At 43.4% G+C, this 16,224-nt stretch overlaps 1 protein-coding gene across 1 annotated transcript; it reads right to left on the bottom strand.

The window, feature by feature from the left end:
- Nucleotides 1-228: 228 nt before the first annotated feature.
- grm6b (glutamate receptor, metabotropic 6b) lies at nt 229-14,970 on the bottom strand. The gene is made up of 11 exons (XM_030091548.1): nt 14,797-14,970; nt 13,263-13,849; nt 9,984-10,200; nt 8,424-8,559; nt 8,126-8,280; nt 7,674-7,814; nt 7,352-7,552; nt 6,480-6,619; nt 4,271-4,894; nt 3,886-4,197; nt 229-468 (listed from the first exon to the last, which is right to left on the bottom strand). Exons 2-11 carry the CDS (start codon nt 13,791-13,793, stop codon nt 229-231), a joined length of 2,697 nt encoding a protein of 898 aa, XP_029947408.1. The 5' UTR covers nt 13,794-13,849; nt 14,797-14,970.
- Between the last annotated feature and the right edge of the window lie 1,254 nt (nt 14,971-16,224).

The raw sequence follows: 16,224 nt of genomic DNA, 5'->3' as shown, positions 1-16,224 counted from the left end.
ACCACAAACTAACAAAACCTCTGCATCACTCTGAGGTTCACGTGAATGTTACGATAAAAAAAGTTCAGTTTTGGAGACGGCTCAGCATCCCCCCAGTCCTTGTGTGTCAGAACTAGAAACTAGAGACATTTCTGTCTCCATGTCTGCTGAAGAGTGAAAAACATCCAGGAGTCTTTCTGCTGGTTTGACTATCCATAGCCGTCGCAGAGTTGAGCGAAAAACGACGGTTCACTGCGACCGGTCCGGCTCGATCTTGGACTCGCCGTTCTGCTTGTCGTTGGACTTCTGGGACAGGTGCGTGGACACGGTGGCCGCCTGCACCACGGCCTTGAAGCTGCGCTTCCTCTTCTGGACGTTCTGCTCGGGGTGGAAGATGATGACGTAGACCTTGGGGATGTAGAGCATTCCCAGGGACACGGTGGCGCTCAGGCTCATGGACACCGTCAGGGTGGTGGTCTGGATGAACATCTACAACGGAGACACAGGGAGGTCAGAGGGAAGCCGGCCACGGCAGCTGAGAGCATCACCGAGCTGGTCTGCTGTTAATAATCGATTGTATTATTATGAGATAGATCAGAACAATATGGGTAATATATATTATATATAAAAAAAATGTGGTGCGCTGTCACAATGCAGTCTTTACAATTTTCATCACAAAGCATAGGAGGCAGCGTGTTTCCCCTGATGAATGATTTATGACCTGCTATATGTAGTCAGGAGAGGAGGCTCTATTTCTGGGCTTTGACCACGGCTCTTCCTCACTGCTCCTCTTCTTATTGCAAAAAAAATCCAACAATAATAATGAGAAGTGGCTTCTCCTGAGATCTGCCTCCGATGAATTATGAACTCATTATTCAAGCAAAATGTACAGGTCATGAATAAGTAAAGCCCTCTGTGCCATAAATAAGATATTTGCGGCATGAATAAGTGATAAATTGTACACTATCCCCAGCCGCGGCACATCCCGGTGTCACACATGCCCATGTCCACGCCACACAGCTTATTCTTCATTTCATCTGAAAGACCAGCGCTGCACGGTTTGCATGGCCGGAGGCCAGCGATGAAACAATGAACTGCGCTTCCATATGTATTTACAACCATCCAACAGGTAGCTCAGCTCCTCCCACACGTGACCCAGAGCATGATGGGAGAGTAACAGCCACTACTTTCATGTGTCAGACAAAAGTTTTGGTCTATATTTAGCCGTTTTTCTTCAGTGGCTATCAACTGAATGGGACGTCTGAATCAGTCACTGAAGGGTCCCTGCCGTCCCTCAGCTCATCTGACCTCTTTTTTTTTTTTCTTTAGCTCCCTCTCTTTTCTTAATTCTCTTCATTTCCATTTAAGAGGAGGTGAAAAGACTTTGAAAGCACCTCGGGCTTTAATTGTTTCAGCCTGACCGACTCATAATGCTGCTCTCTATTAGTCAAAGCCTGTCTGTCTTTTTCAAACGCTGCCGAACAGTCTGGCACTTTGTGACAGACCAAAATTGCCCACGAGCTAAATTAAACTCCGCGAACAGTGGAAGCGGGACGTCTCACAAGAGTGGCAGTAAGCAAACGTGACATGACACACGACAAACTCTCACTTCTCTCCCACCATCTGACGGACGCTTCCATGATCTGAGTGTGCGTTGTTACATAATTCACCTTTTTGTTTCCTATATGGAGCAATTTAAAAGAACAAATTCGTCCCCGATGAACACTGGGGAATCCCCATAGGTTAGTGCAATGACATTTAACTGTAAAATCAAAATAACAATATGCAGAAGAATTTATTAAACAATTATGGGGTGAAATTATGACTTCACTCCTTTTTTTTATTTATTATTTCTTTTAGAAACATGACATGAAATGGAACCAGGGAATGCTACAACTCATTTTTTTATTAGATAGAGACAGTTTTGCTATTCGCTTGATTTAAAATTCCACTTTTACTTCAGAGCTGAAATAATTGGTTGTCAAACGAGCTCCTTTTTTGTGTTATTCCGAGAGAAGATAAATCATTGCACGATGAAGTTCTGGTGGGATAAAATAGGCCAACTGGAGTCATCTTCTGAGACCCTCACACATTAAAATGAATGCCCCTCTGTCAGCCTGCCAAAGGCCAGTCTGAGAGGAGTTTTCTTTTGTAGCTGCGGCCTTTCACAAATCCTCTTAATTCAAATATTTAAACCACAACGCTTGAAGTTAAATGTCCATTAAAAATGAAACTTGTGCATCAGTCCACTGAATTAAATACAGAAACTGTTATCAGCATGACTTCGTTTGGAAAATAACAAAAAGTAGTATATATACTGCTATGTACACAAATACCTCAGTAAAACATCATTATCAATGGAGAATTAAATGAGGTGTTGATCTGTCAATTTCAATAAAAGTCATTTCCTACCGATTCTTGCAACAATACAGTTTTCTGTTAAGCAGTCATCAGTCGTGTGGAAATCATTTTCAAAATTATGTTGCTGATCAGCTACATTGTTCCGATGAATTCATGTTATTAATGCAGTCTCTAAAACAAGACTAAACTGAAATCCTCTGTGAGCGTATGAGTTGCACAGGGCTTCTTATCCATCATGTAACACCAGTAGGAAGGTGGCTGACTGGCTCCAAATTTATTCTGCAGCAGCAGAAAACCACCCAAAACAAACAGCCAGCGTTTATTAATAACCGCTTTCATTGTAAAGAAGAACAAGCGGTTCTTGGAGGGAAATGGGCTATGATATGCTCACTGCGGAAATGCTTTGTGGAAATTAAAGGATTTAGTATTTAAAAGAAAGACAATGCAGCAATGAACATGATAACAGCAATAAATAACTATAATAGTCATTTTTGTCCTTTTCTGCCTCTGGGATGAGGGAAGTGTTGTTATTGTGCCTAAAGAGCTACAATAACCCACAAACATTAATGCAAACAGCCAATTTAAAGTCATGCATGTCATTAGATTGCAGTAGGATTACCCAAATACAATGATGACCTGTGGTATCATATGACACTAATATAATTAAAAAAAATTAATGTATAATCTGACCAGTTCAAACTGCAGATGATAAAAAGCTAATTTGCGGCGATGGAATCTGTTGTTTGTCAACCCCTCTTATACACTTACACTTCATCAGGTCTGGGTAAATGTTTATTTTCATCACAGGAACAAATCCTTGTAGCAGTCTGTTACTGACATGTTAAATATGTCCTTCAAATATATTTGTTTTTGTCTTGACCTTGAGTGTAGAAGCATTTGTTTAATTATCAGTTGTAGCAGGAAAGGCCAGATGTAAGAACTGGCTATAGCTGTCCACAAGTTGTAAAAGTTACTTATAATAAATCCTTATAGATATTTCTTGAAAGTTGTTTTTAATTTCACTGATCAGTGTGAATTGGAGGTTTCTGAATTTTTTCTTGTTGAAGCATCTATTAAAGGTTCTCTATTCTTCTCTATTCTGACTTTTAATGACGACAGGTCCCTCCCCTAATTGAGATTGAACATAGAATAACTTTCCCCCTTGCAGACACAATTTTAAAGTAGTTTTTGACTGATGTAAATACACCAAATGTCAGAAAGCAGCTTTTTAAACAACAGGAACAAACAGAACTCTATGTTTCTGAGTGGAGGGGGACTAAAAGTCTCCATCAACTACTTTAAACATCTTATTTTGTCATTCCAATACTCCCAAATATCTAATTTGCCATGACATGAAACAGCAAACCACAAAAAATAAAAAAAATCCACACATATGAGAAGCTCAGAAATATGATCACAAGATCTCTGAAAAAACTCTTTTAAATGAGAAATATGTTAATTTTGAGAAAATGTCACGTCTAAAACAAGTTTAAGGTTTGAACAACAGTGACTGGTAAAGATGATGGGAAATATTAAACGCCCCACCTTCTCAGTAGACTGAGCTGTGCCAAAGAAGATGGGGACGAAGGCCAGCCAGATGATGCAGGTAGTGTACATGGTGAACCCGATGGGCTTGGCTTCATTGAAGGTCTCGGGGACGCCTCTGCTCTTGATGGCGTACACCGTGCAGGTGATCATCAGAACGATACTGTAGCTCAGACACAGGATGAGGGACAGGTCGGACATGTCGCACTTGAGGACCCCGCGGGCGAACTCCGGGTTTGGGGGCTTCTGCTCCTCGTAGTCGATGATGGTGTGAGGAGGCATCACGCCGAACCAGATGAACACCCCGAGCAACTGGAGAAAGAACGTGTTAGTCTGCGAGGAGAGGTCTGAGGGATCTGCGAGGAGGCGGCACGGAGAGTCTTACCTGCACTGAGATGAGTATGAAGGTGATGATGAGCTGAGACGTGGGACTGATGAACTTGGGAGGCGTGACCGACTTCTTCCCCTGCTCAAAGATGCGGTAGATCCGGTTGGTCTTGGTGAGCATGGCGGCGTAGCTGATGCACATGCCGAGTCCCAGCAGCAGCCGGCGGAAGGCGCACACGGCCACGCTGGGCTCGGCGATCATCAGGAAGGTGATGAGGTAGATGAGGAAGATCCCCGTCAGCAGCACGTAGCTCAGCTCCCTGCCGGAGGCCCGGACGATGGGCGTGTCGTTGAACCGGACGAAGGTGACGATGACTCCGGTGGTGGCCAGGATGCCCAGGATGGCCAGGAAGACGGGGATGATGGCCCAGGGGGAGCTCCACTCCAGCTTGATGATGGGCGTGGGCCGGCAGCCCGTGCGGTTCTTCAGGGGCCTCATGTCGAACGGGCACATGTCGCAGGAGAACTCGTCCAGCAGGTACTGGTATCCGTCGCAGAGCTCGCAGTGCCAGCAGCAGGGGACGCCCTTCACCATCTTCTTCCTCTCGCCGGACTCGCAGGGGAAGCTGCACACCGACTCTGGGATCTTACGGTCACCGCCTGACCACTGCATCTCCTCCGGCTGGGGAAGATTAATCACAACCGTGTTAGAAAGCAGACAGCAAATACAGGAAAGAAGGAGAAATACTGTTTAACTTATGCCAGAAAACATTTTGTTGGCGTTCGGCAACAAGGTGGGCAAATGAATACTTCGGACTTGGAAAGTTCAAGACATTTGTACAAGAAATAGTCCCACAAATGTTCCATCCATCCATCAGTCCATCTATCTATATCTATTCACACACTACACTTTGCACTTTTGCCAATTCTACATTTGTTTACCAGTAGTTGACAGTTACATTCATTCAGCATAAAGACTGAAAGCTGAGCCAAAAAGCCTTGTAGTCATGTATTTTGAAATATGGGTAAATTACCACAAACACTGTGCATTGAAGTTCCCCCAAATACATAAAAGGCGAGTTAACTGAGGGACTTCTCATGTTGACTCAGCGGGGGAATTAAGGGCTCTGTGTAGTTTTCATTTCCAATGGAACCCACAAAACGACTTCAAAAGCTGCGAGGTGACATTTTGACATATTGTATGCTCCACAACGTGACGCGCAGCAACAAAGTTGAATATTTAACGTGGAGTTTCGTGCTGGTTTAGACTCAGGAACATCTGTGACACATAAATAACCATGTGAGGTTTGCCGGCGTCGAGCAGAATTCAAACTGCATAATTTATTGGACTCCTGCAGTGATATCCTTGATTCCTTGATGTGCAAACTCAAAGGAGAGACAGGAGTTTTGGGCTTTGGCCACAATCGCAATTATTCACGCAATCACCCCTCTCTATGTAACAGCCTCAACACTGAGCAGCGAATCCTTCATTAACTGTAAAAATATTTAACATGAGCTGCGAGAGCAACAACAGCTGGAGTGAAACCAGAAAAGCAGGAGATCTGCAGAATGAGAAGCACCTTCCACCATGTTGCGCCATTTCCATGTGTCCATGTGTGCCCATTACTGGCATTTCAAGATGTTAACAACTGTTTCATTCAATGAGTTTTTATTATCTTGACTTTAGAACAGGGGTGTCAAACAAATTTCCTAAGAGTAGCGGACATAGCACAACACTGAGACCCGAGCTGAGATATCAGTGATGCTGTTATGAAAGAAAGCGATCACGTTGCCACCAAACTCGGCCCGAAGCCATGCTGTCAAGGGTGAGTTTGCAAAAGCATGCACAATGGAGCAAGACAAACGTTTTGGGTACATTTCTCTATATTTTACACCAGAAGGCATCATTAAAATTGGCTTTATGTTGGTATTGAGGTAATTTACAGTAATTGCGATAATTTAGTTTGGTTTTCTGAAAATAAAGACATTTTTATCACATATATACTCTGCGCCGCAATAAGGAAAAACTTTCAAGTTTAAAATCAAACTTTGTTACGGGACTATTTCACACATTCAGTCCACTCAAGATGGAAATTGGACTTTCTGTGGCCCTGAACTAAAACATCTTTGACACTTCTGCCTTAGAAAGTACAATTTATGGCTTCATAAAAACAAGACTGATTCTACAAAGCCTTTTTTTCCCCCCCAATATGAGCCTCTTAAAGTCGAATCAGCGCAGTATATCTGACTTCAAGGTGGATATTTACATTCAGTCGAAGGTGGTTTGTCCACTGCCCAATGACTTTGTAGCCGGGGTTGCTGACGTTGGACATCTGGTACTGAAAGATGTCGTAGCGACCCGGAGCGTCTCCGTTCTCGTTGAACATCACTCCGGTCCCTGCGCTGCCTGTTTGTCAGGGACAGAGAGTTTTTATTCAACCTATGCAGAGGAGTAAAAAGTGGCTGAGGCCATGTGGGAAAATCAAACAGTCTGAGCTTTAGACACTGCAGAGAGAACACCCACACACTGTTGAATGTATTGCTTTCTTCAGTTTTGTGCAATCATGTGCAAACTGAGTGCAAGATGCTCTTTAGTGAAAGCTCTCCTCAACATGTACAGTCTTTCAATGCACTCTGCTCTGCTGCCCTAACATGATTGAATGTTCCTCTCAGGTCCCTTCAGGCACTCAATCAGAAAAATCTTCCATACAAGCCAAGGTCATCCAGCAAGAGCAGAGCAGTAAATAGGATGCTTTCATAGAACGCTTCTTCTTTAAAAGAATAAAAAAAAAAAAAAAAAAACTGTGACTTTTTTATGAAAGATGAAGATAAGAGAGCGGGAGCGTTGTGTATAAAGAAAAGCGTGGAGTCAGCCCTGGGGAAGGGATGTGCTTTGAAGAAATGTGCTCTGTTCTGCAGCGTGGTACATTAGCAGAAACATCTCAAAGCTTCCGTCTTGGAGTTGACCTCCCCTCTGCTGTTTGCTTTTCTTAAACGCGCTCCCTTTCAAAAGCCTTGCGCTGACAGGAAGCAGCAGCAGGAAAAGCAACAGAAATCTGTCGTTTCGCGTCTCGGAGAATAAAACATTTCTAGTTTTAAAACAATCACACGTTGCAGGAGACAGCTGGGAACGGCTCACCGTTAAAGTTCACAGAGCGAATATACTGGAGGAGCATCCGTCCCTCCACAGGGTCCATCTTCTCGCAGACGCCCATGGAGCCGGGACAGAGGTCCAGGTGCATGCTGTGCAGAGCGTGGGCCATGGCGTACACCGCGTCAATCACAAACTGCACCTTCCCCTCCTGCTCGTACTGAGAGTCTTGACTGATCCTCTCTTCACCTGGCAGACACAACACAGGATCAGACGAGGAGACGTTGTGGGAGGGTTCTTTCTGTTGTTTATTTTAGCACAGCGCTGAGATAGTGTGCTCGATAACACCTCCGCAGGTTCACCTGCTCACCTGTACATTTCCGTCTCCCAGCCTCGTACTTGATGCCAGGACGAGTTAGCTTACACTTGAAGTCGTCTTCCCAGAATTCCGCAAACCAGATGTTTCTCCTGTTGTTTTCTAGAGACCTCGTCATGAAGTACTGGTCGAACCCTGAATTCATAAAAATGTCATACATCCAGAACAACAGGGTTTTGATTGATATGCTAGAATATCAGTAATGAGAAAGATATAGAAATCTGCTAAAAAAAAAAAAAAAATGTAATATCAGCACAGTGAATTATGGCTTACAGGACAGACCTATTAGATCAGAGAAATATCAGACATATCAATCATTCATTTCCTTTATTTGATGCGTTGGTATTAGACTCATCTGTCATGTGGCAGGCTTGTGTCTTTCTTCGAAATGCATTCTGTCAGTTTGGGCGAGATATGATAATCTGACATTTAATAAGTTGTCCTACCATCGATGGAAGCTCTTTTGGGCAGGATGGTGACGGCCCCCTCGGCCACCTCCTCCTGGTCCTGAATCGGGGAGTTTTTGGCCCCCCAGCTGTCTGAGCCCACAAACAGGAAGTGTCCTGTCAGGTTGGCCTTCTTGGCTGCCTGTAGCACCCGTCTGAAAAGAAAAAAAAAATAAACAACATGACACACTGCTGAGAACAAATTTCAGACAAGAGACCAGAGGATTCAGTATGAAACAGAGTGCCTGTCTGGTCGCTTTTATTTCTCTGATATAACGCAGAGTGGAGCTGAACTCACTTGATGTCGTCCTCGTTGGCGAAGATGATGACCCCGCGAGCGTTGGAGGTCTCCATCAGTCTCTTGATGATTTTTTCAAACTCCCCGGGTCTGGGCTCTCTGGGAATCTTTATGGACTGTGCAATGCACAGTCCTCCTGTAAAACATGGGGTATATTCATTTATGTGTGAAAATGGCGTTATGAACAACTAAGTCTATATTCACATTCCATCCAATATAATTTGGTTTTTTACTTCCAATTGAAAACAAAATTACAAAATGTGACACAATTTAATTATAACATACAAATGACATACATTTATGCAATCATCATACATCACACTGCATCATTCCTATCCACCAGTAAACCATAAACACCACATTAATACACTGTAAAAATAGTAAATAATCCAAATTATGAGTGCAGAGGCATTGAGACTCATCCTAATCTGCCCAGAATGTAACAATCCACTATGCCTACACTGTTTCCTCTTTTCATTTGGCTTGTTGACAAATCAACATTTGTGTTGAAGGTGAAATGAAGCTGAGGCTGAATTTCACTGCGTCTCTGTAAGAAACGCCATCCAAGTAAAAACCTTTAAGCAAGAAATATATTTTAAAAAGCAGCTAAATAATTGAAGTAAAAGCAGAGGTCTGGTTTACCTCTGTCCATCCTTTGCTCTCCTATCTCTAACGTCTAACTCCAACAGGTGTCTGCAGAAAGCTGCAAACGCTGAACCTGGTTCTACTGGAGGCTTCTTCAGTTTCTTTTTGTTTGTTTGTTTGTTTTTTTAACCAATGATTTACATGTAGGATTGTGAATTTATTCCCAGTATTTCTTCAATCAAGCCTTATGTGATGGTTGTGTTGTGCCTGGCACTGAGCAGCATTTTTGCTGATGTTTCTGCTACTTTTTTCTACTACTTTATGAACACTTTCATAAAGAAATGAACTTGAGCAGCCATCATGTAATTCAATGAAAAGAAAAATAGAAAAATTCCATTTACAGTTTTGACAATTTCTATTTTCCAATCTTTTTGTTGAGTAACTTTTGAACATCTCAACATTTATTGAAATGAACCCACAGAAAGTGCCTCGTGTGGAACGAAATACCTTTTTAGTGAAGCTGTTCACAAATCGCAGACAGAAATGTGACCTCGACTGAACGCTGGGCCGCATTTTAAAGCTTTTTTGAATTTCAGTTACATCAAATCTACATTCGTGAAGTTAGTAAGGACATCTTAAAATGTCAGTGAAGGAAAGAATCAGGAGATGGAAATACAGAAGTGAAGCATACAGAAGTGAAGCATATCAAAGCTCTGCAGCGGAGTGTAACTTTATCAATACATTTACACCAATTTCATAACAAAACATTTTCAAACTAGACCAATTTTGTGAACCCGAACAGCACTCACTTTTTTAAAGCCCTATCCTGGATTGTTCTGTCCCTTCTCACGTATTAAAGGACTGCTTGTTCCTATTTTAGTCTTTTAATAAGAGAGAACAACCCAGCTTGACAAATGAATAATCCCTCATTATATCGCCGCTGCGAGTTCACGTTCGTACAGCCGCACACTCGACCTGCTTCTCGGGATATCTGGAGGAAGGCGTCCACCCCGCTCTCGCCGTAGTTGCCCTCGGAGGCCAGCGTGGAGACGTAGTTCCAGCCCATGGCTTTGACGATGTCGACCATGGCCTGGGCCTGGTAGGAGTCCGGAGGCACCACACGGGAGAAGAACTCGTAGCGGCTGTTGTCGCTCAGCTCTGGGGCAGTGGAGGCGTAGCTGATCTGGGGGATCTGGGGTGGGTCAAGTGGAAAACACGAGCGGTGCGTGATTATTAGGCCAATATGTGAATCCAAAGGTAAAGGGAATGATAAGGGGAGGCAGTGAACCACGTCAGGGCATGATGCATCACTTACTCACAGGAAAAGAAAAAAAAACTCCAACAGTGTGTAAATAAAGGCTTTCCACATTAATGCCGGCCCAAATGCAGTGCATTCAAATCCTGAAAAACTGAACTGCCACAGCATGAAGTCACCTCCCGAACAGCCTGTGCTCTCAGCCGTTCTCTGAACTGAGGCAACCTTGCAGGATAGAGCACAACGTCACAGTGAAATACAGATGGTAGGAACCAAAAGCAGTAAAAGCATTTGTTCGGCACTGAGGGGAAAAAAAAAAAAAAAAGGATGAGAAGATTAATTTGCTGGTGTGCTACTACTTTCATGACACAGTTGATGTCGGCAGTCTCAGCCCTGAACCTGCTAATGCCGGCCACCCAGCGTGGCTTAACGTTCGGGCCCTCTGGACGGGCCAAGAGAGAAAGGTAGACACAAGGGGCAGTAAACCGAGAAGGAGAGAGGAGCGAGAGAACCATTTCACAGATTATCTGGAAGGATTATAGGGGTTTTAGTCAAATTACGTTAAGCACAGAGGGAGAGACAGAGATCAAGAGACTAGGAAAAGGTTAGCATTTCTCAGCCGTAAGCCATACAATATATTTAATTCTAATGGCCACATGAGGCTTAAATTTGCCGCTCTGCGACGGCCAAACCAATTCAAACTGACTGGCTGGCCTGAACCCGCCTAGGTTACAGATCACCTCCCCAGCCAGCGGCGAACTTCCTCCGTCCACGCCGATGCTCCGAGGCCATGTGACCCCGGTGTCCGGGGGGGCGAGCGTGAGCGTCCGAGAGGTGACTCAAATGTTTGCATACAGATTTTTGTAATGAGCAAGACGACACGTAATCCTCTCCAAATTAATCCCACAGGAGCATCTGCACCAATTCACTTGATAAAATCAATGAGCCATATCAGTGACGCAGATATCCTCTTAGACAGCAGGCCTGCTATGTCAGTTTGGCTGAGTCTAAAACTTTCCAAAATTAAGTAAACACATTTTTCCAACAACATGCTGAATTCCATGCATGTTTCAGACCATTTTTATTTCTTTTTGTCTGTTAGACTGATAAAAACCATTGAAAAACAGCTTGAGTCAATCATCGTACAACTGCTGGTCGTTAATTGATTGTTTTCAGGAATGTTCCAGAAGAATCTCGTGCAGAGAATGTTTGATTGATATTTGATATCTTAATGGATGCCTTTGCATTTGTCAGAACTGTCATGCCTGCCGGTAGAGACGCGCTTTGGGCCGAATCCCTGTCTTTGCATATTGTTAGCTGGGATTGACTCCAGCAGCGCTGAACTGGATAAAGCTGTTTAAAAGACAGATTTAACGTGGCTTGCCTTGTTAAACAAAGGTGCATTGCCTTGTGAGGTAACATGAATTTTAGAATAGCATATTAATAATCCCTGATTCTCTACAAATGCTATCTACCAGTCTGTGCTAACCTATTGGGAAAAAAAAAAGAAAAGTTAGGCCACGCAGAGAACTCTCTTTCCCCGGTGAAGAACAGATGTTTGATGTACGTATAGTGAACGTCATACTAGAAGAGCATCCGCAGTCCGGAGAGCAGCACATATGGACAGTCGAAGAGAAACACACCATTTAGCTAAATCTACTCCACACTGGTCACAAGTTGCTGTTATCCCAGAACCAATGTCATCCCGCTGCTCTATTTTCAGCCCAGGGTCCTGAGCTGCTGAGAGGGGCTTAGCAGAGGTTGGGATCTATAATGCTGTAGTTAACATCTGCCCTGTATGCCAGCGTCCCCTCCTTGCTTCTCAACTCGGAACGCCCTGACCATGATAAAAACCGCAAGAAGTAACGAGTGTGTGAAGACCAAATTCAAAAAGGTTCTTATTTGTTTTGTAACACAACTGGCCACATTGACTCAGGCTGATGTATACATTCTACTACTTTTTCGCTTCAGGCAGACCAGACAATGAGGGATTTACACCGGCTCAGTGTCCCATCATTGTTATAGCAATGTATAATCAGTGTAATCAATTATCAAAGGTCAGTCATCTGTTAAAAAAAAAAAAAAAAAAAAAACCTGCACAGGGATTAGTCGGTAGAGACCGCACGCTCTGCAATTTAGCTCTCACATCCAGAAAAAGACATTTTTTGAGACTATATAACTATCAAAAGAGTAAATGTCAATGAAATTCTGTTACCACGTAGCCTATCAAGCTGCAAACTCATGTCGCACCAGAACAGTCTGCAGTTTGAGTCTGGGTTGAGCCTTCTGTGTGAGGTTTGCTAATTCTTCTGGGCATGGGTGGGTGTCTATGTGAGTGTGTGTATTGTCTCTCTGTGTTTGCCCTGTAACAGACTGGAGACCTGCAGTAAACAGTGCAAACACAAAGATCTGCATCAGATTGATGGAAGTTGTCACTTTAAATTCCATTAGATGAAATCAGCGGTGTAATATTCTCAAATCAATATTTCAGGATGTATTTCTGAACAGTTGCTAATTTCCTGGCAAGTCTTACTGTTGGAAATTAATTTTTAACTCACAACATTTAAACTTTTCATGGCTTCCGAAAGAAAGTTTTTATGGCTTTTAGACTTTCTAAAATGATGCTTTCACTCATCAGTTTGAGGTTTTCAAAGCTTGAACAACAGCGTTCAATGTTTTTTGTTTTGCAGTTTTTTGGGGGGTTTTTTTGGGTGGAAGGGTGCAGTGACATCAAGGCAGAAAACAAGAATCCTTAAATGACTTCTTGTCATTTGAAGGGTCCAAACCTGACCAGCTGGCCTGACCCTGGAGGGGTCGCTGTGCCACTATGCCTGATTTGAATGTTGTGGATGAAGAACCATCACCATCTAAATCAGGACTTTGTTCCCTTTTTAGGATCGTCTCACAAGGGGACAACTTATCAAATGCGAACTTTGTCAGTTCTTTCTATAACACGGTCCTTTCACCGAGTAACAAAATCAAAGTGGTGGAAATCTCACCGCAAACAGTCTCAGCACGTTGGCGACCATGATGGACACCGAGCTGCTGGAAGCCCCGATGACCCCGACCACCCTCTCTGGTTTGGGGATGATGGGTGGTTCTCCGTTGGAGCAGCGCACGTCCGAGTTGTCCTTCTGGATGAGGGCCTGGACGAAGGTGAGCGACTGCTCCAGGGCGTAGGTGTCTCTGGAGCAGGTGTCCAGGATGCGGGCCCCCAGGGTGATGTTAGGCAGCAGGTCCGGATCACTGTTGATCTGGTCCAAGGCATACAGCATTGCTTCTAGTCGGTGGATTCCCTTTTCTCTCTTGACTTCGCCGCAGGGGATCCCAGCGGGGCCGCGGGAGTGCACCGGGAAGAGCCCGCCCAGGGTGATGTCGCCCTCGATTTTGATGGACTGAGGCTGGGTGCCCTGCTGGGACCACGAGGCCGGACTGAAACCCATCAGCAGAAGCAGCTGCAGCCATGTCTGGTATCCAAATGATGTACTTATCCAGCAGCACTGTGCAGATGAGCGGGCCTCAGATGTCATGATGATGACCAGCAGAGGTACTGACAGCACCAGGCCACTCCCTCTACCTTTGACACCTGAGGGCAGCAGAGAAAAGACATCAAGATATGAACACTGTCACATCGGTGTTTTGTTAATTAGAAGGCGAAGGCTACAAGCTGACTGATTTGTTTGTATTCTTTTCACTAAAAGTCTTAAAGAAGGGCAAACGCGTCCAATGGACAGCCATATTTGATTTAACTCCTTTTGCCACATTGGATGTTTTAGATGCACAAAATAATGCAATTACAAAGATTATGCAGCTGCCAGTTAAAGTAGTAAGTAATTCCTTCATTGGGTAACAGTGTATTCAATGAAATCCCTGCACTTATAACTTCCGACGTGCACGCAATAACTCAAACTGGAATTTCTTTTCTAAAGGGCCAAATATTGCCAATGCATTTCAAGTCTCTGAAAAGAAAAGTTGTGGTTGAAGAGATTTTTTAGACAGCATCCAGGATGACATAGAGTGAATACTGAAGGCTTTTACCAGAAGAGCTGAGAGCCGATGATGGAAAACACTATAAATTTTGCAAAACAGAAAACATCAACTAAACCTTCCCAGCATTTCATGCTCCAAAAGCTGGAGCAGGTTAATTATATCTTCATGCCTGAGGAGCAAAGACCACAGTCATCAATAGAGCTCCTACATTTTTTAAATGTCAGATTTCAGAGTGAAAACATTTCATATTTCCAGACAGAATTTAATCACTGCAGTGTAAATATGGTGAAGCCTTGATTTTCCTACAATGGAAAAGAAAAGCTGCATGCTTATTTTTACTTTATTGAAATATGCAAAATGTGTTCATGCTTTGTTTTCTGCACTGTGATCCCAGACTTCATTTAAATTCACAGATTTTTTTTTTAAATCACTGGGAACATTATGTGAATCTGCAGAGTCCTAAGCTGCAGAAATGGCTCAAGTGGAGCAAACAAAGCTTTCTCTCCAGAAGAGAAATTCCTTCACATACAGACACCTGCTTACCTGCCCATTCTTCATCGACCAGTCGGGATTTTAACCATCACTCGAGCTCTTCCGTGCACACCTCCATCCATGGTCCAAAATATGATTATATCTCAAGAGGCGAGGCTCTCCTCACCAAAAGTAAATCCTCTGTCATCTCAGAGAGTCTGTGCGCACTCTCCAAAAAAAAAAAAAAGAAAAAAGAAAAGAAAAAAGAAAAAGCGAGCAAAACAGTCTGAAACAATGGCCTGAAAGAGAAGTGTTTGTGGTTGATAAGGACTGAAATGAAAAAAGAAAAAACTGACTTTTGAGGCTTTAGGCTATGGTGTCATGGCAGAATCGGAGAAAAGTGCAGGAAAAAAGCGCAACATTACAGCAGCGAGATTCTACAAATCACTGCCAAATCCCTTAAAAGCTCTCCTCTCCTCTCCTCTCCTCTCTCTCTCTTTCCCTCTCGTTCTTTCTCCTCTGTGCATCTCTGTCCGTGCACCCCCTCCCTCCCTCCCACTCCTCTCTGTTGAACCCTCTCCTCACTCTCTCAGCGCACTAATGGCCACAGATTGGGATTATCATGCAGGCGTCTGTGAAGAAAGCACTAGGTGGACGAGCCCATATTTTTTTCCCCCCCCCATATACAACTGAAATGCAGGACCCTCCCCCCTTTGCATGATGGAACTCCGTCACTTTGAGAGATTAGATGAGCAGCGATTTGATTCATACACACTCCCTCACTCACTCTCTCTCTCTCACACACACACACACCTGCCACGCTGGTGGAGAATATCAAGGCACAGAATAGACTCCTGCTCCACAGAATGCAACTGGATTAGATTTATTATTGATTTGAGTTGATGCACAGGGAAAAGCAGCTGCAGATCAGTTTGCAGCTCATCTGTCAATTAGAAGCTGTAATGTAGTTCCCCTGCCGAGGTCTGCTGACCACCGTGGACACTTCCAAAGAGTGAAATCCACCATGAAGACAATTAAAAACACAAAACGAAAACATTCTTCTTTCACAAGTGAGATTTATTGTCAACGCAACAATCTGTGGAGCTAGAAAAAACACATTTCACTTCCTTTTAATTTCAAATTCTGAACATCTATTTCACAGTATCTGTGTAAAACATGACACATCTTCATAAAAGAGGGGCGACAAACGTCCGACTCGGGAGCCAAAGACCAGACCACAGAGAAATGACAATTAGAAAAAAAAAAAAAGATTGTTGCTAGAAGACACTGACTTGAATGTTTCCTCGAAGGTAACAGATGTTTTTAATTAATTTACTGGTCACTTCAGTATAGGAGACAGCAGAATATTGAAACCTGAGCTGAAAGTCAAGTAGCTACCTTAGTGAAGATACAGCATCAAAGCCGTTGAAGGTGAATTTGTAAAAACGCTACAGAGGACACCTATTTCTCTCAAAAAAAAAGGAGCAAGGTTTTATGAAA

This window comes from Salarias fasciatus, chromosome 5, assembly GCF_902148845.1.
Source record: "Salarias fasciatus chromosome 5, fSalaFa1.1, whole genome shotgun sequence".
Lineage (NCBI taxonomy): Eukaryota > Metazoa > Chordata > Actinopteri > Blenniiformes > Blenniidae > Salarias > Salarias fasciatus.
The sequence above is the reverse complement of the archived record's forward strand: the minus strand, read 5'-3'. Positions and strand labels throughout refer to the sequence as shown.

Coding starts and splice junctions, on each gene's coding strand:
- grm6b (XM_030091548.1), bottom strand. CDS start 13,793: ATGACATCTGAGGCCCGCTCATCTGCACAGTGCTGCTGGATAAGTACA. Junction 6,620..7,351: donor TCGCTCTGTGAACTTTAACG/GTGAGCCGTTCC, acceptor CCTGACAAACAG/GCAGCGCAGGGACCGGAGTG. Junction 469..3,885: donor CAGCTCAGTCTACTGAGAAG/GTGGGGCGTTTA, acceptor TCTCCGTTGTAG/ATGTTCATCCAGACCACCAC.